This window comes from Odocoileus virginianus, chromosome 28 (assembly GCF_023699985.2).
Source record: "Odocoileus virginianus isolate 20LAN1187 ecotype Illinois chromosome 28, Ovbor_1.2, whole genome shotgun sequence".
Taxonomy (NCBI): Eukaryota; Metazoa; Chordata; class Mammalia; order Artiodactyla; family Cervidae; genus Odocoileus; species Odocoileus virginianus.
This window is the reverse complement of record NC_069701.1, coordinates 44246960-44265734: the sequence shown is the minus strand read 5'-3', so window position 1 is coordinate 44265734 and position 18775 is coordinate 44246960. Positions and strand designations below refer to the sequence as shown.

Below are 18775 nucleotides of genomic sequence, written 5' to 3'. Positions count from 1 at the left end.
CACCCCTCCAGCCCGAACCGGTCACGCAGGGGAGAGGTGGGGTCTGATGGCACAGCCTGGGACAGAGGGCGAGGGCCGCGGAGGTCTGACCACGGGCAGAGTGGGGCCATCTCGCCCGGAGCTGCCCACCCAGCGCCTGCCCAGTGCCCAGCTGTGCCACCCACGGACATCCCACCAACAAGGCTGGCTCTGTGCTGGGGACAGGCTGTCTTTGTGACTGTCCCCTCACCCGCGGGCCTCTGATTCCCCCCGTCTCCTCCCCCACTCGGGCCGGGCCAAAAGGCCAGCGGGGCCCAATGCTATTTTGAGTGGAGATTCTTCTTTTCCATTTCTTTCTGACTTTTTCAAAATATTTGACTCACTGAAAGATTGCTGCACAAAATAGCACAGGAGGCAAGATGTCGTCACACCCGTATCAGCCACCGGGATCACAATAAAGGCACAACGTGTGCCTGTCACCTGGGAAGGTGTGCTTGGCAGGGCGGCTTCATGGGTGAGGGTGGTGCTGAGAACAGCTCCATTCGGAGAAGCATAAGAACGATTCCTATTAATCCTCCCCCCAAAAGCGATTGCTGTGGGAATTGCTGGGCTTCCACGAGGGGCAGAATTAAAGTCGGGGGCACGCAGCCTGTTCCGCAGTTACCCCCATGGAGCATTCTCCCAGGCAGGGTCCACAGGTCCCTGGGGGGCCCTGAGCTCTAGACGAGCGTCATAACAAGACAGCAGTATGTTAAAGGTTGGATTGTGTCCCCCAGTTCATATAAGGTGGGGTCATTAGGATGGGCCCTAACTCAACATGGCTACTGTCCTTATCAGAGGACACTTGGTCATAGACACACACAGAGAAGGTCACCTGAAGACAGAGGCAGGGGTCAGGCTGACACCTCTACAACGTGAGGCGACACAAAGATCACAGCCAAGCTGGACCAGAGGGAGTGACCGTGCTGACACCTGGCCTTGGACTTCCAGCCGCCAGAACTTTGAGACAATGAGTTTCTGGTGTTTAAGCCTTGAAGGTTATGATCCTCTGTTACCACGGCCTCAGAAACTAGTACAGGGTGATTCGGCTTTTTCATGGGGCTCCCGTGGGCACGGATGGTGCAGAAGCCCCGGCGGGTGAAGCTGTTGGCTCCTCAGCGAGGATCCCGGCGTGGCCACGGGCAGGATCCCCTCACACACACCCTGGGGAGGAAGTGCCCGAGCGAGCCCCGGGTCTCGGGGTGAGCCGGCAAACACCCTTGATGCAGCCGACTTCAGTCTGGGCCCTCAGGTGTCAGCCTCCTGCAGCACTCACTCGGGCGACGGGCAAACCCCGACCCGTGCTGAGCCGGCCGTGCAGTTCACACTTGGGGTCTTGGCAGGCGTTTGCCCCCAAACAAGAGAAACAGCAGAGAGTCTTTGTTGCCATGGTAAATTCGAGTTTTCTACTGGAAATTGGGCTTCTCTGGTGGCTGAACTGGTTAAGAGTCCGCCTGCAATGCAAGAGACCTGGGTTCAATCCCTGGGTTAGGAAGATCCCCTGGAGAAGGAAATGGCTACCCACTCCAGAATTCTGGCCTGGAGAATTCCATAGACCGTATAGTCCATGGCGTGGCAAAGAGTCAGACATGACTGAGCGACTTTCACTTTCACCTACTGGAAATTAGAATTTTGGAACCTGCAAGCATCAGTGAGACAGCTCCCCAACCTGAAGGCCCTTCTCCGAGCGTGTGATGTAGGTGTGAGTCCCACGTGGACATGGAAAGGGAGACTCTGAATCAGCATTTTCCAAACAATCAACGTGTGATGTTACAGAATCACGGGGGCCAGAGACCCGTCCTTGGAGCGAGATGGACCAAGATTCCCCAGGGCCCCAGTGAGCCGCGCCCAGGGTGGGCTCCCCGTCCAGACGGAGGCCGCCCAGAGAGACGCCCTGAGCTAGGGTTCGGGGTCAACCGCAGGAGAACGTCCTCGATGACCCGAGAAGGCCGCTCACCTGCTCTTGGTTTCTAGCTGAGAGTGCGGGTGAGGCTGGGTTTTCTCTGGATGCTTCGGCCAGGATGGTGTCCCCAACAGAGTGAAGGTGGACATGGAGATGAGGTCCGGCTGCTGCTGGGAAGCCCGACGTCAGGGAGATTCGTAAAGACATGTATTCATGCCACTCTTCTTATTTTTCATAGAAATCTGCTCTTTATGTGTTGAATCCTGGCTCCCCAAAATGCCACGAAGGGACATGTGGATAAAGCTGCTCGGGCTCAGCTACCCTGAGAGTCTTGGCAGGGTCTGGGGGGTGAGGGTAAGTTGTGCATGAGATTTGAGGCTGGGACTAGAATTGGGCAAATTCAAGACATAATTGGTTCAGGATTGGTGAGCACATAGAGGGTTAGAAGTGAGTTTAGAGGATCAGCTGAGGAAAACGGCGCTGTTGATGTTTTCTGCAACTGTCTGTCACTGTTATTGCAAAAGAAAGAATAAATGCGGGTCTTTAAATTTTCACAGTTTTATTTTCTAATACAGTAAATATGGATGGATAACACCCACAAGTGAAAAGTTCTTTGGGGCCGTTAATAATTTTTAAGTGTGTAAAAGTGTCCTGAGGCCCAATAATTTAATAACTGCTGACACAGAATTTATGAGGAGACCAATAATAAGAGACGGAGCCTGGGGAGCTGGGCAGCCCCGGACGGACTGGAGAAAATGAGGGGTGGTGTCCATGTTCCCCAGGGAAGCTGGGCTGCAAACGTCCCTGGGCAGAGACTCGAACTCGGCCACCACCAGGAAAGGCGCACACTCCACTTCCACCTCTCAGACGGCCAGAGCAGGACACAGGCTGAGGTCCAGCACCACCTGTGATGTGCGGGGAGGTCTGGGATGTCCCCAGAGGACCCCCCCAGGGCATGGGGAGCAGGAGAGACCTAGGCGCAGAGACGGGGCACAGCGGCCCCCCTTCAGATGGCCCAGGTCCGCTTGGGCTTCTGACCAACCGAACACAGAACGGAGCTTCCCGTGACCCCCTCCTCTGATGAGATTAATTTGCTAGAGCCGCTCACAGAATTCAAGAAGCCAGTTTACTTAGTAGATCGCTAGTTGATTATAAAGGATATTAAAGAGTATGAAAGAACCGCCAGATGGAGAGTTACCCAGGCTGAAGTTTTGGAGAGTTCCGAACGCAGGGGTTTCTGTCCCTGTGGAGTTTGGGGCCTGGCACGTGGAAGCTTTCTGGATCACCAAGATAGATGCTCTCTGAACCTCCTTCTTTTGGGTTTTCATGGAGGTTCTATCGCTCCAATTGTGGTTGTTTACCCCATTGTGGCTCAGCCGGTAAAAAGTCTGCCTGCAATACAGGAGACCTGGGTTCGATCCCTGGGTTGGGACGATCCCCTGGCGAAGGAAATGGCAACCCACTCCAGTAATCTTGCCTGGAAAATCCCATGGGTGGAGGAGCCTGGCAGGTAAAGTCCATGGGGTTGCCAAGAGTCGGATGCCACTGAGCAACTTCACTTTCACTTTCACCCTATCCTTGGGCTTTCCTGGCGACTCATCTGGTAAAGGATCTGCCTGGGATGCAGGAGTCCCCTGTTCTATTCCTGAGTCAGGAAGATCCCCTGGAGAAGGGATAGGCTACCCACTCCAGTTGTCCCCTTCTCCTCCTGCCTTCAATCTTTCCCAGCAACAGAGTCTTTTCCAGTGACTCAGTTCTTCGCATCAGGTGGCCAAAGTATTGGAGTTTCAGCTTCAGCATCAGTCCTTCCAATGAATATTCAGGACTGTTTTCCTTCAGGATTGACTGGTTTGATCTCCTTGCAGTCCAAGGAACTCTTAAGAGTCTTCTCCAACACCACAGTTCAAAAGCATCAATTCTCCAGTGGTCAGCTTTCTTTATGGTCCAACTCTCACATCCATACATGACTACTGGAAAAACCATAACTTTAACTAGATGGGCCTTTGTTTATAAATAAATTCAGTTCTTACCTATCAATCACTTTGTCTCTCACTGCATTCTTTCTGCAATGACACATCAAGAATCTGAGCTTCATTAGGTCCTGAAACAGGTCTGTGATCTCAGTTGGAAGATGGAGGGTTAGTCTATAGTAAATGGTCTCAGGACTGGCCTGGAGGTCCAGGGGCTGGGAGCTGGCCTTGTGGGGCAGGGGATGCAGGCTCAGTCCCGGGTCAGGGAACGTGCCCCTTGCCTGATGCTCTGCGAACGCTGAGCCCTGCGCACCACTGGGGGCCTGCGCTGCAGTGAGACAGCGTCCCGAGGGTCCTTTGGGCCGCGGCTGAGACACATCACAGCCAGATACATTGAATGAAATAATGAAATATTTTTTAAAAAGTATCCACCTGCCAATTCAGGGATACAGGCCCAATCCCCGGTCCAGGAAATCTCCGCATGCCACAGGATGACTAAGCCTGTGTGCCACAGCCGAGGAGGACCCAGCCAGACATAAAGAAATAAAGATTAAAAGGACCAGACCCTGCACACACCCCAGTCTTGTCAGCAACCCCACCCTTCTGAAACTGCAGAAGAAGAATGCAGAACTGTTACTGCCTTGATCCTTATCACCCACCACTGGGGATACAGCCTCTCCCTACTCACCAGGGAGAGGGGCACAGTTCTTAAGGCGCTGGCCTAATGTGTTTGCCCGTTGCTTGGCAAACAAAGCCATCCTTTCCTTCTCCAAAACTCTGTCATATTTCTGCTTGGCGCCGGAGCACAGAGAGCCAAGCTTTCGGCAGCACTGGCCCCTCTGGGTCAGTCAGAGCCGGCCAGCCGGCCGCCGGAGAACCTTCTCCCAGGAGCTCTCCCACCACACCTCGCTCCTTCTGCGACCCTGAGGCTTTAGCGGTACCCCAGCCCCCTAAACTTATGTTTCAAATGCTGGCCCTGCACAACCCCTGTCTGGGTTTGTGTTAGAGCGTCCACGTGGTGACGCAGTGCCTGTGGGTTCTCTGGACTCCCCCTTTCTGAGCCACACCGGCCCCTGAGGTCAGAGAGTTGGTGGACGGGGCACCAGCCATCGCCCTGCACCATCGTCACAGCTGGGGCCAAAAACCCAGCCTCTCCGCCCAGTGGGACTGAGGCCCAGTGAGACCATTGGGTGAAGTTGAAAAGGAGAGTATCATTGCTTTGCCAGGCAAGGGAGACACAGAGGGCTCATGCTCTCGAAATCTCTGTGTCTCTACCCTGGGATGATAGTGACAAAGAGGACGTGATCAGCTCATGGACATTCTTCTGATGGATTCGTGGTGAGGTAAGCAGGGGTCCACATTGTCACCCTTCAGGTCCAGCTGGCCCGGGGCCTCTGTGCTTGTGGGCAACATGTCATCATTAACCGTTCGTTTCTCCCACCTGGAGGGGGTCTCAGACTCTGCAGAGCTCAGAGATGCAGCTGTGTGTCCGCTGATGGGGGAACAAGACCTGCCCCCAGGCAGCCCCTGACTGCTTGCCTCTCCCTGGTTTCAGTGAAAAAATAATCAATAACCAATCTCAAAATGAAATAGAAAAAAGTGGTTTGAGCCAACCTGACAATTATGACCCTGGAGACAGTCTTGGAGAAGCTGAGGACTATTCCGCCCAGTTGTGGTCAAGGCACAGTTACGAAAGCTTTAGAGACTACGGGTTACAGGACATGTGGGCCTGTTTACACAACTCAGACCTGCAGCACAGAGGGCGACTCTGCAAGATTGAGACAGAATGGGCCCCTAAGGAGGCTAACGCAGACCCGCCCACACCCAGCAGCGGCGGGGGAGCTCAAACGGGTGGAGAGAATTTCATCATTACATTTTTCTTGTCATAGGTTGGGAGAGACATCCAGTGTTCCCTGAGTCAACACAGTGTCAGGGGCCAGGTCCGCGGCCACCTCCCTCATGGCCCGCAGCTCCTGGAAGTGACCATGGCCCCCGGAGCCCTGGCCAGCCAGACCCCCTCCTCCTGCCAGGCCCAGCGCCTTGCCTCCGCCGTGTTGTATCAGCTGTTCTCAGCCCACAGGGGCTGAGCTCTGCTGAAGACCTGACTGAGGCCAGGGGGTGGGTGCCTGCCAGAGCACAGCTAGGGAGGGGCCTCCTGCAGGCCAACGCGCCCCCTCCTTCCCCTGGAGCGTCCCTCCTCTCTCCCCTCCCCGGGGCGGGGCCCATATGGGCAGAAGGACTCCTGGCAGGCAGGCCCTGCCCCGCCTCTGTGCGGCCTTCCACCCCAGGACGCTTGAGTGCCTGTGTGCCAAGTTGCTCAGGGTCTGACTCTTTTCAACCTTATGGACTGTATCCCACCCGGCTCCTCTGTGCCTGCTGCTCTCCAGGCAAGAACACTGGAGTGGACGTCTTAGCTGCTCAGTCATGTCCAACTCTTTGTGACTCCATAGACTGTAGCCTCCAGGCGCCTCTGTCCATGGGATTCTCCAGGCAAGAATACTGGTATTCTTTTCCAGGGGATCTTCCCGACACAGGGATCAAACCCTTGTCTCATGTTCTCTGTATCAGCAGGCGGGTTCCCTACCACCAGCACCACCTGAGAAGCCCCCTAAGACACTTCTATTGGGATCCAATAGACGCCAAGCAGGTATTGTTTGTGAGGGTTTGCATTTTGTTGTGTTTTGTGAATTGTCTACACTGAACGATCCTTAAAAATACCGAGCCAGTATTCTCAGAGCCTGCCCTGCACCACAATCAGCCAGGCTTCCTAAGCAGCCAGAAAACAGACTTCTCAGAAACTTCCTGGAGGGAGAGACTTGCAGGTGGCCCAGGGGTTGACTCTGCACCTCCAATGCAGAGGCTTCAGGTTACATTCCTGGTGGGGGAACCAGGGCGAGCACTGCAAGTAGAGAGCCACGCGCTCTGGGGCCCAAACAACTGCAGAGAAGCCGGGGCCGCGAGGAGGAGCCGCGAGCCCGACCGAGACTGATGCAGCCAAAAATAAATCAGTTAAGGAGAGAAGGCAAGCTCCCCGCAGAACCGATGCTGCTGGTCCTGCCTCACCCTGAAACCTCAGCTGTAAAACACTCCCATCACCCAGAAAGCTTCCTCGTCCCTTCTGAAACCCAGCAGGACCTGGGGGCCACCCGGGCACAAAAGCCCCTCTGCGTCCCTTGCTTCTCTTTTGTTGAAAAAGTTTCTAATTTCAGCCCCTTCCTGAGTCCAAAGAGCAGGGACAGGCAGTTACTAATCACAGAAGTGAGGGAGACAAGGCTAAACGAGAGAAACAAAGACAATACTTGAGGACAAAACAGCCCCAGCTGCTCCTGCCGGAATTCTCTGAGCTGTCCAGGAACTGAGGCCTCCCTGCCTGGTGGATGGTGAGACTTACAGACACAGGCTGGCAGACTCCGGACTGACTGGAGCCAGAGGTTGAGGACTGAGACTCCTGAAACGCTGAAACCGTTTGCCTCAGACTGGGGCTCAAACCCACGTGACCAGGACTCGGACCCAGACTAAACCCACAGTCTCCCAACTAAGACTACACAGCTGGTCTCAGGACTCAATGAAGCTCAGGTTCTCTGTGCCTCAGCACAGGGGGAATTCAGTGAGAAGCAAGGTGTTCGGCAGAAGTAGGTTTATTAACATAGGACGTGTGTAAAAGGTACAGTTGTGGCGGGGAGGAAGTTCTGCCCAAGGATTAAGTGGGCTACAACTCTGCCCACTTCCTCTGCCCAGGGGAGGGGCAATGACTGCCCTGTGCAGGGAGACAAGAGACTTATGTCTCCAGCTCCTCTGCATCTGGCAGGAGACTGACCTTATGAAGGCGAAGTAGGGCTGTCATAGCGACGATTCAAGCCCGCAGAAGGGCGGTGACACTGTTCTTTCACCTGACGGCCTGGATCACTGTTGTTCACTCAATCGTGTCTGACTCATTGTGACCCCATAGACTGCATGCAGCACACCAGGCTTCCCTGTCCTTCACCATCTCCGAGTTTGCTGAAACTCATGTCCATTGAGTCGGTGATGCCATCCTACCATCTCATCCTCTGTCGCCCTCTTCTCCTGCCTTCAATCTTTCCCAGCATCAGGGTCTTTTCCAAAGAGTCAGTTCTTCGCATTAGGTGGCCAAAGTATTGGAGTTTCAGCTTCAGCATCAGTCCTTCCAATGAATATTCAGGACTGATTTCCTTTAGGACTGACTGCTTTGATCTCCTTGCAGTCCCAGGGACTCTCAAGAGTCTCCTCCAACACCACTGTTTGAAAGCATCAGTTCTTTGGCACTCAGCTTTCTTTATGGCCCAACTCTCACATCCATACACAACTACTGGAAAAACCATAGCTTTGACTATATGGACTTTTGTTGGCAAAGTAATGTCTCTGCTTTTTAAGATGCTGTCTAGGTTGGTAATAGCTTTTCTTCCAAGGAGCAAACGTCTTTTAATTCCATAATTACAGTCACTGTCTGCAGTGATTTTAGAGCCCAAGAAAATAAAAGTGTCACTGTTTCCATTTTTCCCCCATCTATTTGCCATGAAGTGATGGAACCCGATGCCATGATCTTGGTTTTTTGAATGTGGAGTTTTAAGCCATCTTTTTCACTCTTCTCTTTCACCTTCACTGAGAGGCTCTTTAGTTCCTCTTTGCTTTCTGCCATTGTTGAGCTACCAACTTCCCTGGTAGCTCAACTGGTAAAGAATCTGCCTGCAGTGCAGAAGACCTGGGTTCGATCCCTGGGTTGGGAAGATCCCCTGGAGAAGAGAACAGCTACCCACTCTAGTATTCTGGCCTGGAGAAATCCATGGACTGTATAATCCATGGGTTTACAAGAAATGGACAAAACTGAGCGACTCACTTTGTCCAGTGGCCACAGGGCTGGAAAAGGTCAGTTTTCATTCCAGTACGAAAGAAGGGCAATGCCAAAGAATGTTTAAATAACCACACAATTGCACTCATCTCACATGCTAGCAAAGTAATGCTCAAAATTCTCCAAGCCAGGCTTCAATAGTACATGAACCATAAACTTCCAGATGTTCAAGCTGGATTTAGAAATGGCAGATGAACCAGAGATCAAGTTGCCAACATCCGTTGGATCATAGAAAAAGCAAAAGAATTCCAGAAAAACATCTACTTCTGCTTTATTGATTATGCCAAAGCTTTTGACTGCATAGATCACAACAAACTGGAAAATTCTTAAAGAGATGGGAATACCAGACCACGTTACCTGCCTCGTGAGAAATCTGTGTGCAGGTCAAGAAGCAACAGTTAGGACCGGACATGGAATAACAGACTGGTTCAAAATTGGGAAAGGACTACATTAAGGCTGTATGTTGTAACCCTGCTTATTTAACTTATACGCAGAGTACATCATGCGAAATGCCAGGCTGGATGAAGCACAAGTTGGAATCAAGATTGCCGGGAGAAATACCAATAACCTCAGATATACAGATGACACCACCCTTATAGCAGAAAGTGAAGCGCTAAAGAGCCTATTGATGAAAGTGAAAGAGGAGAGTGAAAAAGCTGGCTCAAAACTCAACATTCAGAAAACTAAGATCATGGCATGCAGTCCCATCACTTCATGGCAAGTAGAAGGGGAAACAATGGGAACAGTGACACTTTTATTTTCTTGGGCTCCAAAATCACTGCAGACGGTGACGGCAGCCATGATCCGTGTGCAATGCAGACACAGGGTGCACAGTGCGGGAGAGAGGAAGTCAAAGCGCAGAGAAAAGTTTTTATGTTTACATTTTGTTTGTCTTCCCATAAAATGTGAATTTTATTTCATACTTCTAAACTTAGTACTACTTCCCTAGGAGGTATTCCCAGATGTGGTTCCCAGTATCAATGGCCTATCCTGGGTTCTGGATCCACAAGAAAAAATGAAACCACAAGCCTGATTTCAGCCCCTCCCCAGCCTCCAGGCCCACCCAACCTAGGAGGGCTTGGAGCAGCTGCCAGGCCTGTGCAGGGTACTGTGGGGGTCCTGGGCATGACACCTCTGTGTCTCCATTTCTTTTATTACAGGAAACAGCTTTCACTCAGCCTCCATGACCTTCCCTGAGTTTCAATGGCAGATTCAAGTAGTTGTTCTTTAGGGAAGGGAGGGGATGTGAGAACAGGTAGAAAAATCAGTCTTAGGACAGGGTCCTGTTTTCCCATCAGCAGACAGACATATCTATATCTTTGAGCTCTTCTGCAGACACTGAAGCTTCTCCAAGTGGAGAAGTTAACTGTTAATGACAGCAGGCTCCCCACAAGCATGGAGACCCCAGACCAGCTGGACCTGAAGTTTGATGGCGTTGACTCCAGCTTACCTCACGAACTTATTAGAAGAATGTCGACAAGCTGATCATACCCTCTTTGGATAATTAATATAAAACTTGTCACTATCTTCCCCAGGTAGTTTTGAAGACAGGGGCCCGCTGTGTACCTCTTTGCTGGCAAAGCAATAAAGCTGTCCATTTCTTCTTGCTCTTGTTGTTTAGTCGCTAAATTGTCTCCAACTCTTTGGCACCCCATGAACTGTAACCCACTAGGCTCCTCTGTTCATGGAAGTTCCCAAGCAAAAATACTGGAGTAGGTTGCCATTTCCTTCTCCAGGGGAGCTTCTTGACCAAGGAATTGAACCTGTGTCTCTGGCTTGGCAGGTGGATTCTTTATCACTGAGCCCCCTGGGAAGCCCAATCCTTTTCTACTTCACCCAAAACTCTGTCACCGAGATTGGATTCCACACCAGAGTACAGAGAAGGTGAGATTTTGGCCTCAAGGAGAGGACTTGTACCCTGGGTGCCCCTGGCCTCAGGACGGCCGGGGGGCGAGAGGCAGCGACCCAGACCCAGGCCCGCATACCCGGGCATACCTGTCATTGTCTTCTGAGGCGGCGGCTCAGACGCAGTCTCAGGAGTCCAGGTCTCCCTGAGACGCCGCTCGACCGTGGCCTGAAGCCTCAGTCTTAACCCCTTGATGATCGACGACCCTCACTCCAGTTCCCGCTGCAAACGACAGAGGAGGGAAGTGAGTCGGCGCGCCGTCGGGGACCGCACCGCCCTGGGTGTGCTTCACTCGCGGGGCGCTCCGCCGCGGGCACGGATCAGTCTGGGGAACTAGTCGCTCCCACGCCCCGGAAGCGCTCCGCTACAGGGGGTGCACGCTCCGGGAATCACGGCCCTCAGGGACAGGGCATGGAGGCGGGCGCGCCTCTCCGGGGATCACCGCTCGGGGGTTCATCGCTCCCTGGAAACCATCCAGGGGCTGCATCACTAGAAGGATGTGCGTCGCTCCGGCATAACCGCGTCTGAGGGCATACCGCCCGGGGGGACTCATCGCTCCGGGAAGCCGCCCCGGGGCACATCGCCCAGGGTGCTTACAGCTCCTGAGGCGCAGCTCCCGGGGCCGGGGGCCGGGGGCCGGGGGCCGGGGGCCGTGCCGGGGGCTGGGCGGCCCTCCCGGGCACGTGGCCGCCGCGTCGGGGGCGGGGTCCCCGCCGGGGCCAGCGCGCAGGTCCGCCCTCCCGCGCCGCGTCCGGATTGGCTGCGGCCGGGGGCGGGGCCCGCGGGGCATTGTGGGCCCCCCGCTCGCTCCGCCGCTCGCCATGTCGGGCTCCCCGGTGAAGCGGCAGAGGATGGAGAACGCGCTGGACCAGCTCAAGCAGTTCACCACAGTGGTGGCCGACACGGGCGACTTCCACGGTGAGACCGCGCTGGCCCCCGAGCTCAGGGAGCGGGCCGGACAGCAGTGAGGGACTTCGGGCGCGCGGGGCGCCGGTCGGCCTGGCGGTGCGGGGAGGCAGGGGAGGGCCCGGGAGCGCGGGCGCGCGGTTGAGGGGCGCCCTGGAGTCGCGAACCACTTGTGGTTACATGGGGAATATGAATTAGTTCTGGGCCCAGAGAGACCAGACACTGCGAATGACACCCCCTGCTTTTGAAACCCGGTGTTGCACACACTTTCCACCCCTGCCCAGGGTACAGCTGTGCACGCTGGTGACCATGGCCGGGTGCGGGCCAGTTAGACGTTCGCCGCCTGGGACCAAGGAGCCCCCGGGGGTAAAACCCCACTCACTGTAGGGAGGCAGGCAAAGCTTGCCCCAGGTTTAGGTTTTCCTGGCTTGACTCACCTTCCTGGGACGGAACTGGGGGGCTTGGCCTTCCCATCCTCTGCAGCGCAAACCCAGACTAGGTGAGCCTCCATTCCGATCTGCTGGGAACCGTGAGGGGTGTCAGAGAAATAGTGAAATGCTCCGTGGCTGGGAGTGCTCCGGGGCACACGGTAGGGATGGGACTTCCTCGTTTTTGCTTTCTCATGGTGACTTGAGAAACAGGCTTTATTTCCTCTTTGGTAAGAATAAGACTCTTATCTCAGAGCTGAGGAAAATGAGTAAGCATATTTGGCTGCTTAAATATAAACGCTGGAGACGGTGATGGGCTTGAGTCCAACCTGTACATTAAACCAGCTGACAGAAGGTTCCCTCCTGGTCAGAGCTGGGGGCCCTGGCAAATTCCAGCTCCCACTGACCTGCGAGGCCACTGGCCTCTTTCCACCCCTCCCTCCCTGGTGCAGGCCCCTGGCAATGACCTCGCCAGGATAGAAGGTCTGGGAAAGTGGCTGCACGTCTCTCTGCTCCTTTTTGGTTTTGATTCTATTTGGTTTTGGCTACACTGGGTCCCTGTTGTCGCGGGGCGTTTCTCGTTGCGGCAGGCGGGGGCTGGGCTCCAGCTGCAGTGGGGGGCCTCTCACTGTGGGCGGTCTCTCTTGTGGAGCGTGGAGTTTCGGGCTCAGGGGCTCGGTACTAATGGCTTGAGGCTCAGTAGTTGAGGTGCACCAGGCTTAGTTGCCCCAGGGCATGTGGGGTCTTCTGGGCCCAAGGATCGAACTCCTGTCCCCTGCATTGGCAGGCAGATTCTTAATCACTGAATCACCAGGGAAGTTGTTCGCTCCTTCTTAGTGTGGAGTATTTCCCATCTTTGCTGAGTCAATGAAGCCCTGGTCTGTATTGTTTTCCCGTTGGGTTTCACTGGGCAGCAGCTGCAGGCTGGCTGGTCTTAGGGTTAACTTTAACCCTTAACTTCTGTCACTGTAGGCCCAGCACGTCTGGAGGAGTCTTGGGGAATGTTTGCTTTAAACTCAAGTGCTGACATTTAAGATTGCTAAGTGAATGTTAACGACTTTGTTTAAAAACACGTTTATTGATAATGTGTATAGTACAGTAGGTGTGTGTTCGTCTCTTTGTGACCCCATGGACTGCAGCCCACCAAGCTCCTTTGTGGAATACTGGAGCAGGTAGCCATTCCCTTCTCCAGGGGATCTTCCCAACCCAGGGATCTAACCTGTGTCTCCTGCATTGTAGACAGATTACTTACCAACTGAGCTACCAGGGAAGCCCATATATATCTAAATCTTACATAGTTGTAAATTCAGTTTTACGGTTGCTTTATGGACTGAAGGGTCTTGCCTTTGGGGTGTCACAAAGCTCTTTGAAAATAAGTCAAAGCTGTAGATGCTCTTCCCAGCACGATGCCCCACGCCAGGTTTTGTATTCTGTTTAAGGGTCCCTGGAGCCTGACGCCCATCAACAAAACTTTTAGTTTTGTTAAAAGTCAGCTTTATCTAGGTACTATCTTCAGCGAATTACACTGGGTTTCAACACATCTGTGTAAGCTCCACTCCAGAGCATGCTTTCTTAACTTGTTATTTTGAAATAATTAATAGACTCCAGGAAGTTGCAGAATTAGCCCATAGGGTCCCATGAATCCTTCTGCCATCACTCCCCCGGCTGTTCTGTGTGGCCATGGTGTGACATCAGAACGGGGGACTTGGTGCCAGCACGGTGCTGTGAACAGGCTGCAGGCCGGCCCTGTGTTCACTGGTTTCCAGCTGCACAGAGGAGGGGTCGTCCAGGACAGTTAGGATACAGCTGTTCCCAGCCCCTGAGAGCCATCCCCCTTCCCTGTTTTCCATCTCTGTACTTTTGTCATCAGAAGATACTTTGAAAATGCTAACTTGCCAAATCAACTTACGGAACCGGCTAATCCTGGAAGCTGAGTTTTGATGAACTTGAGCTCAGCACTGCCCTGTGACAGCCGGGGCCTTGAGACTCTTTGGAACTCCCGCCTGGTTATCGAGAAGGAACACGTGTGTTAAAAGAGAATAGTTTGAAGACCCGTGTCCAGCCCCTCTGCGGCTGACCTGGGCGCCAGCACCTCCGGACGCTGCCAGTCTCCTCCTGGCCGTCTCCCTCCTTGCTCCTTGGCGCTGGCCAGCTCTCGGCTCTTGGCACGGCCGCTCGCTGGCTTAGCCTCCAGGTTTCCTCGCTGCGTGCAGCTGCCTCTTGGCCAGCCTTCCTGCATGAAGTGCGGCCGCGCCCTACTTGGCTCTGTTCCTGTGTTTAGGGCTTGCAGGGGTCGTCTCAGGTTTCTGGGTGGAAGTGGGCACTCCACTGACCCCTGCTTCCCACAATTACTTCCCAGCCATCGACGAGTACAAGCCCCAGGATGCCACCACCAATCCATCCCTGATCCTGGCCGCGGCACAGATGCCCACCTACCAGGAGCTGGTGGAGGAGGCCATTGCTTACGGCAGGAAGCTGGGCGGGTGAGTGTGGGGCCATGGCTGCCGGCCAGGTCTGCTTGCTTCCCACCCGTGAGGCCGGTTCTCCAGTGTTTTAGGCTCCGGGAAAGAAAGCTGTCTGCTTTCTTGCGGGCATCACCCATTGTGAGTGAACAGTTCACTGAGTTTTGGTGGCAGGAGCATGTGGACAGCACCCCAGAAGTCCTTCCCCCGTTTGTAGTCAATGTCCTCAGCCCTGGCAGCCGTGGAGCTGCTTTCTGGCATTTTGTTAACTTCTGATAGTTTTGTTGGAATGAGAGTCACTGTCTCAGTGAGCAGTCCAGTTCATTCTGACGCGTTCACGTACACAGTGGTGCAGCCACAGTCCAGTCCGAGAATGTTCTCGCCTCCTGGAATGTTCTCTAGTGCCTCCGCCTGTGACCAGACTGGCTCATCTCTCCATAGACTCGCCTTTGCTGGATATCATGTTAAGTGTTCATCTGGGTGGTACTGCTCAGCTGAGAGTGGGCTCGCAGGGAACAGTGGCCCCTGGCAGGAGCTGTGCTGGGCTGGACTGCCCCTCTCTGGCACCCGGGTGCTGAGGTCAGCCGTGTGCAGGGGTGGCAGTCATGCCCTGGGCCTGCTCTGCCCCCCACCTTGCACCCCATACTGGCGGCTCCCCTCACTTCTCGATGCTTCTGGAACTGGTGACGAGGCAGTGCCCTCAGTGATCACCAGACTGGCCCTGCTCTCAGGCCAGAGATCCTTCCAGTCCATCTTGGAGCCACACTGTGCACCTTATTCATCTGCTCAGGCAGCATCAGAGAAGTTGGGAAGAGTGTTTTGTTCAAGCCCCCAAAGATGACAGGGTTCAGCTTGAAGGAAGGAAACATTGTGGAGATGAAGGTGGGCATGGTCACACCAGTGTGAACGTGCTCAGTGCCCTAACTGGTTGGGTCAGAATGGGGAAGAGGGTGGCTGCGCTCAAGTTCCATCCCTGGTCGGGGAACTGAGTTGTCCTGTGAGATGTGTGGTGTTTCCAAAATTAAAAAAAAAAAATGGATAAGATGGTAAGTTTTCTGCTATGTGTGTTTTATCACCACTTTAAAAGTTTTTTAAGAAAAACAGATGGTGGGAAAATAATTTGGGGAGCAAGTAAGAATTTTTGTAGAATCCTGTGCATTTAAACCTAACAAGCTTCTAACCTAATTTTTTCCCTTGGAATTTCAGGTCACAAGAGGAACAGATTACAAATGCTATTGATAAACTTTTTGTGTTGTTTGGGGCAGAAATACTGAAGAAAATTCCAGGCCGCGTATCCACGGAAGTGGACGCAAGGTAAGGACGCAGGGCTGACGGGTGGGGGGTCAGGAGCAGCAGCTGCTGTTGTTCGCGGCTCCCCACATGGCCATGCGCTGCTCTGGGCACCTGGTCTCCGCCCTGCGTCTGCGTCGGTCCCCTCAGCCGCTGCAAGCCGGGCACCCCTTCCCCCGCAGGCTCTCCTTTGATAAGGATGCGATGGTGGCCCGCGCCCGGCGCCTCATCGAGCTATACAAGGAGGCCGGGGTCAGCAAGGAGCGGATCCTGATAAAGCTGTCGTCCACCTGGGAAGGAATTCAGGCTGGAAAGTAAGTGTCCCGTGAGTGGGGAGCTGCTGGGGCCTCTGCCCGTCCTGGGTGGGCCTCTGGGGCAGCGGGCCTGCGCGGTGCTGCTAGCTGAGGACAGAGTGGGAGTCGGCTCCCCCCAAGCACGCTGGGCGCGGAGGAGGCAGGCGGGCGTGGACAGGATGCTGCCCTGGCACCCAGGCTTGGCTTTCCTGGGAGCGCCTGTGCACCCCCACAGGTCCCTGTGTTATTACGGCCCCGCAGCCTTCTGCCTCAGTGCTTCCGAGGGACGAGATTGCACCGCACGTGGCCTTCATGTGTGGCTTCCCTTGCTTGGCTCGTGTTCCAGGTTCACGTGTGCCACGCCTGTACTGGAGCTGCGTCCCCCTTAAGGAGGTCTCCCTGTGTGTGTACAGTGCACCTTCCAGGCACATCCTCCTGGGGCACATGGCTGCCTTTGTCGGGTAATGCTGAGTGTGTGCACACACCAGTGATGGAGTTGTTGGCTCGGTGCTCGTGGCATTGGCCACCGAGGCAGCCCTGTGCCCTCGAGGCTGTGCTTCTTGACCGCTTCCCTGTGGCCCGGCAGCAGGGCGCCTCTGAAACCATCTGCTGGGACAGGAACTCAGCTGGCAGATGGTAGAGCGTGGCCAGGCCCCCTTCTCATGGTTGGCCCTGACGTGTCATCTGGGGGACAGGCTTTCTGCAGGCTGACCCAGAGGGCAGGTGGGGGCCGTGGGGCCAGTGAGGCTGTGGGATTGAGGCAGGATGGTGCTGTGGTTGGAGCCGACTCCGTGATCTCCAGCCCAGAGATTCCTTTTTTTATCTGCTGTGCTGGGTCTTCACGGCTACCTGGCTTTTCTCCAGGTGGGAGGGTGGGGGCTTCTCATTGTGGTGGCTCCTCTTGTTGCGGAGCGTGCTTCGGTGCTCCAGGCATGTGGAATCTTTCCGGACAAGGGACTGAACCCGTGTCTCCTGCACTGGCCCAGCACAGAGGTTCTGTGACGAGAGGAGGACTGTGTCTGCAGCTTTCAGGGGACTTCTCACCTTGGTCCCTGTTCTGAAATGTGGGTTTGATGAGGTTTGGTCGCCACAAGCCACTAGCCTGAGCTCATGCTGGTGAACGTTCCAGAATTACTCACGAGGATGGAGCGACCCCATCCCTGCCTCTCGGACTGACTCGCACACGTGTCCCGTCCCCACAGGGAGCTGGAGGAGCAGCACGGCATCCGGTGCAACATGACGCTGCTCTTCTCCTTCGCCCAGGCCGTGGCCTGTGCTGAGGCCGGCGTGACGCTCATCTCGCCCTTCGTGGGCCGCATCCTCGATTGGCACGTGGCCAACACAGACAAGAAGTCCTACGAGCCCCAGGAGGACCCTGGTGAGTGGCCCCCCAGGCCAGGGCAGAGGGGTGCTTTGTCGTGTGCTCTCAGGGGGCCCCAGGACTGAGGGTTGGGCGGCACGGATGGCAGCTCCGGTGTGTGTCCCCAGGAGTGAAGAGCGTCACCAAAATCTACAACTATTACAAGAAGTTCGGCTACAAAACCATCGTCATGGGCGCCTCCTTCCGCAACACGGGAGAAATCAAGGCCCTGGCCGGCTGTGACTTCCTCACCATCTCACCCCAGCTCCTGGGGGAGCTGCTCAAGGACCACAGCAAGCTGACGCCCGTGCTCTCGGCCAAAGCAGGTAAGACCGCCGCCTCCTGCCTTCCGCCAGCCTAGGGCCCCACGGGAACCAGTGCCTTGCTCTCTTGAGGCTGTGGAACCTGGAGCCTCGGGGCAGGTTGCCTCCACCCGGCACTGGGCTTCATTGGGCAAGGGCGGCCCTGAGCCCACATCCCGGGCATGTGCTCTGCAGCCCAGGCCAGCGACCTGGAGAAGATCCAGCTGGACGAGAAGGCCTTCCGCTGGCTGCACAACGAGGACCGCATGGCCGTGGAGAAGCTCTCTGACGGGATCCGCAGGTTTGCTGCGGACGCTGTGAAGCTGGAGCGGATGCTGAGGGTGAGCGTCGGGGCCACGGTTGGAACGGGCACGTGGGCAGGAGGGGCCTGCGGGCCCAGGGTGGTGGGCCTGGCCAAGGGCAGGGTTGGGGGCAGAGGGCAAGCCTGGTGGGTGCACCAGCTCACACCACTCATCTCCAGGAACGGATGTTCAGCGCAGAGAATGGAAAATAGCGCGGCACCTGAGGCTGGAGCACGGATCTGTGCGTCTCTGCATTGGGGCCTAATTGCACATGCTTTGTGATGAATCTTGGATTTTTTTTTACTAATTGGAGCGGGAACAAATCATAGATTTCTGATTTTATGTAAAATTCTGCTCAGCGCATTAAAGCCCTTTCTTTTCTTTCTTGTCCGTCTCCTTCCTGGGGCCTGATGAAGGCGGGGTTAGGTCAGCAGCCCCGCGGGGACCCCCAGGCTTCTAGGCTGTGCCTGTGGAGCCGGGCAGGGCGTTGCTGCCCTGGTGGAGGGCCTGCTGTGGGGACACCCGGTGTTCCCCCACACACACAACTTCCTTGGGCCCAGGTTCCTTTGGGGGGGTGGCGCCACCTTGTGGGGACAGTGTAAGGTGTACGGGCCTCAGACCCAAGCAGAGGCGGGCAGCGTGTGCAGACACTTTGCTGCACCATTTGGACTCTGCAGCAGGTGTGCTGCGCTGTGGGGCTTGGCGGGGGGTGGTGACGAGGGGGCCACGGGGGAGCCCCTTCCTCTCCAGCCCGAGTTCCTGGAACAG

The 18775-nt window shown here is 55.2% G+C and overlaps 1 protein-coding gene and 1 long non-coding RNA gene across 2 annotated transcripts; one reads left to right on the top strand and one right to left on the bottom strand.

The window, feature by feature from the left end:
• Positions 1–399: 399 nt before the first annotated feature.
• Positions 400–12210, bottom strand: LOC110149632 (uncharacterized). Its single transcript, XR_002317517.2, has 3 exons — positions 12008–12210; positions 10754–10886; positions 400–1472 (listed from the first exon to the last, which is right to left on the bottom strand). It is a non-coding gene; the product is annotated as an uncharacterized lncRNA (long non-coding RNA).
• Positions 11441–18391, top strand: TALDO1 (transaldolase 1). Its single transcript, XM_020912160.2, has 8 exons — positions 11441–11582; positions 14358–14481; positions 15667–15774; positions 15933–16064; positions 17246–17421; positions 17532–17729; positions 17901–18046; positions 18187–18391. The coding sequence occupies exons 1-8, from the start codon at positions 11486–11488 to the stop codon at positions 18217–18219; spliced, it is 1014 nt and encodes a 337-aa protein (XP_020767819.1). The 5' UTR covers positions 11441–11485; the 3' UTR covers positions 18220–18391.
• Positions 18392–18775: the final 384 nt, after the last annotated feature.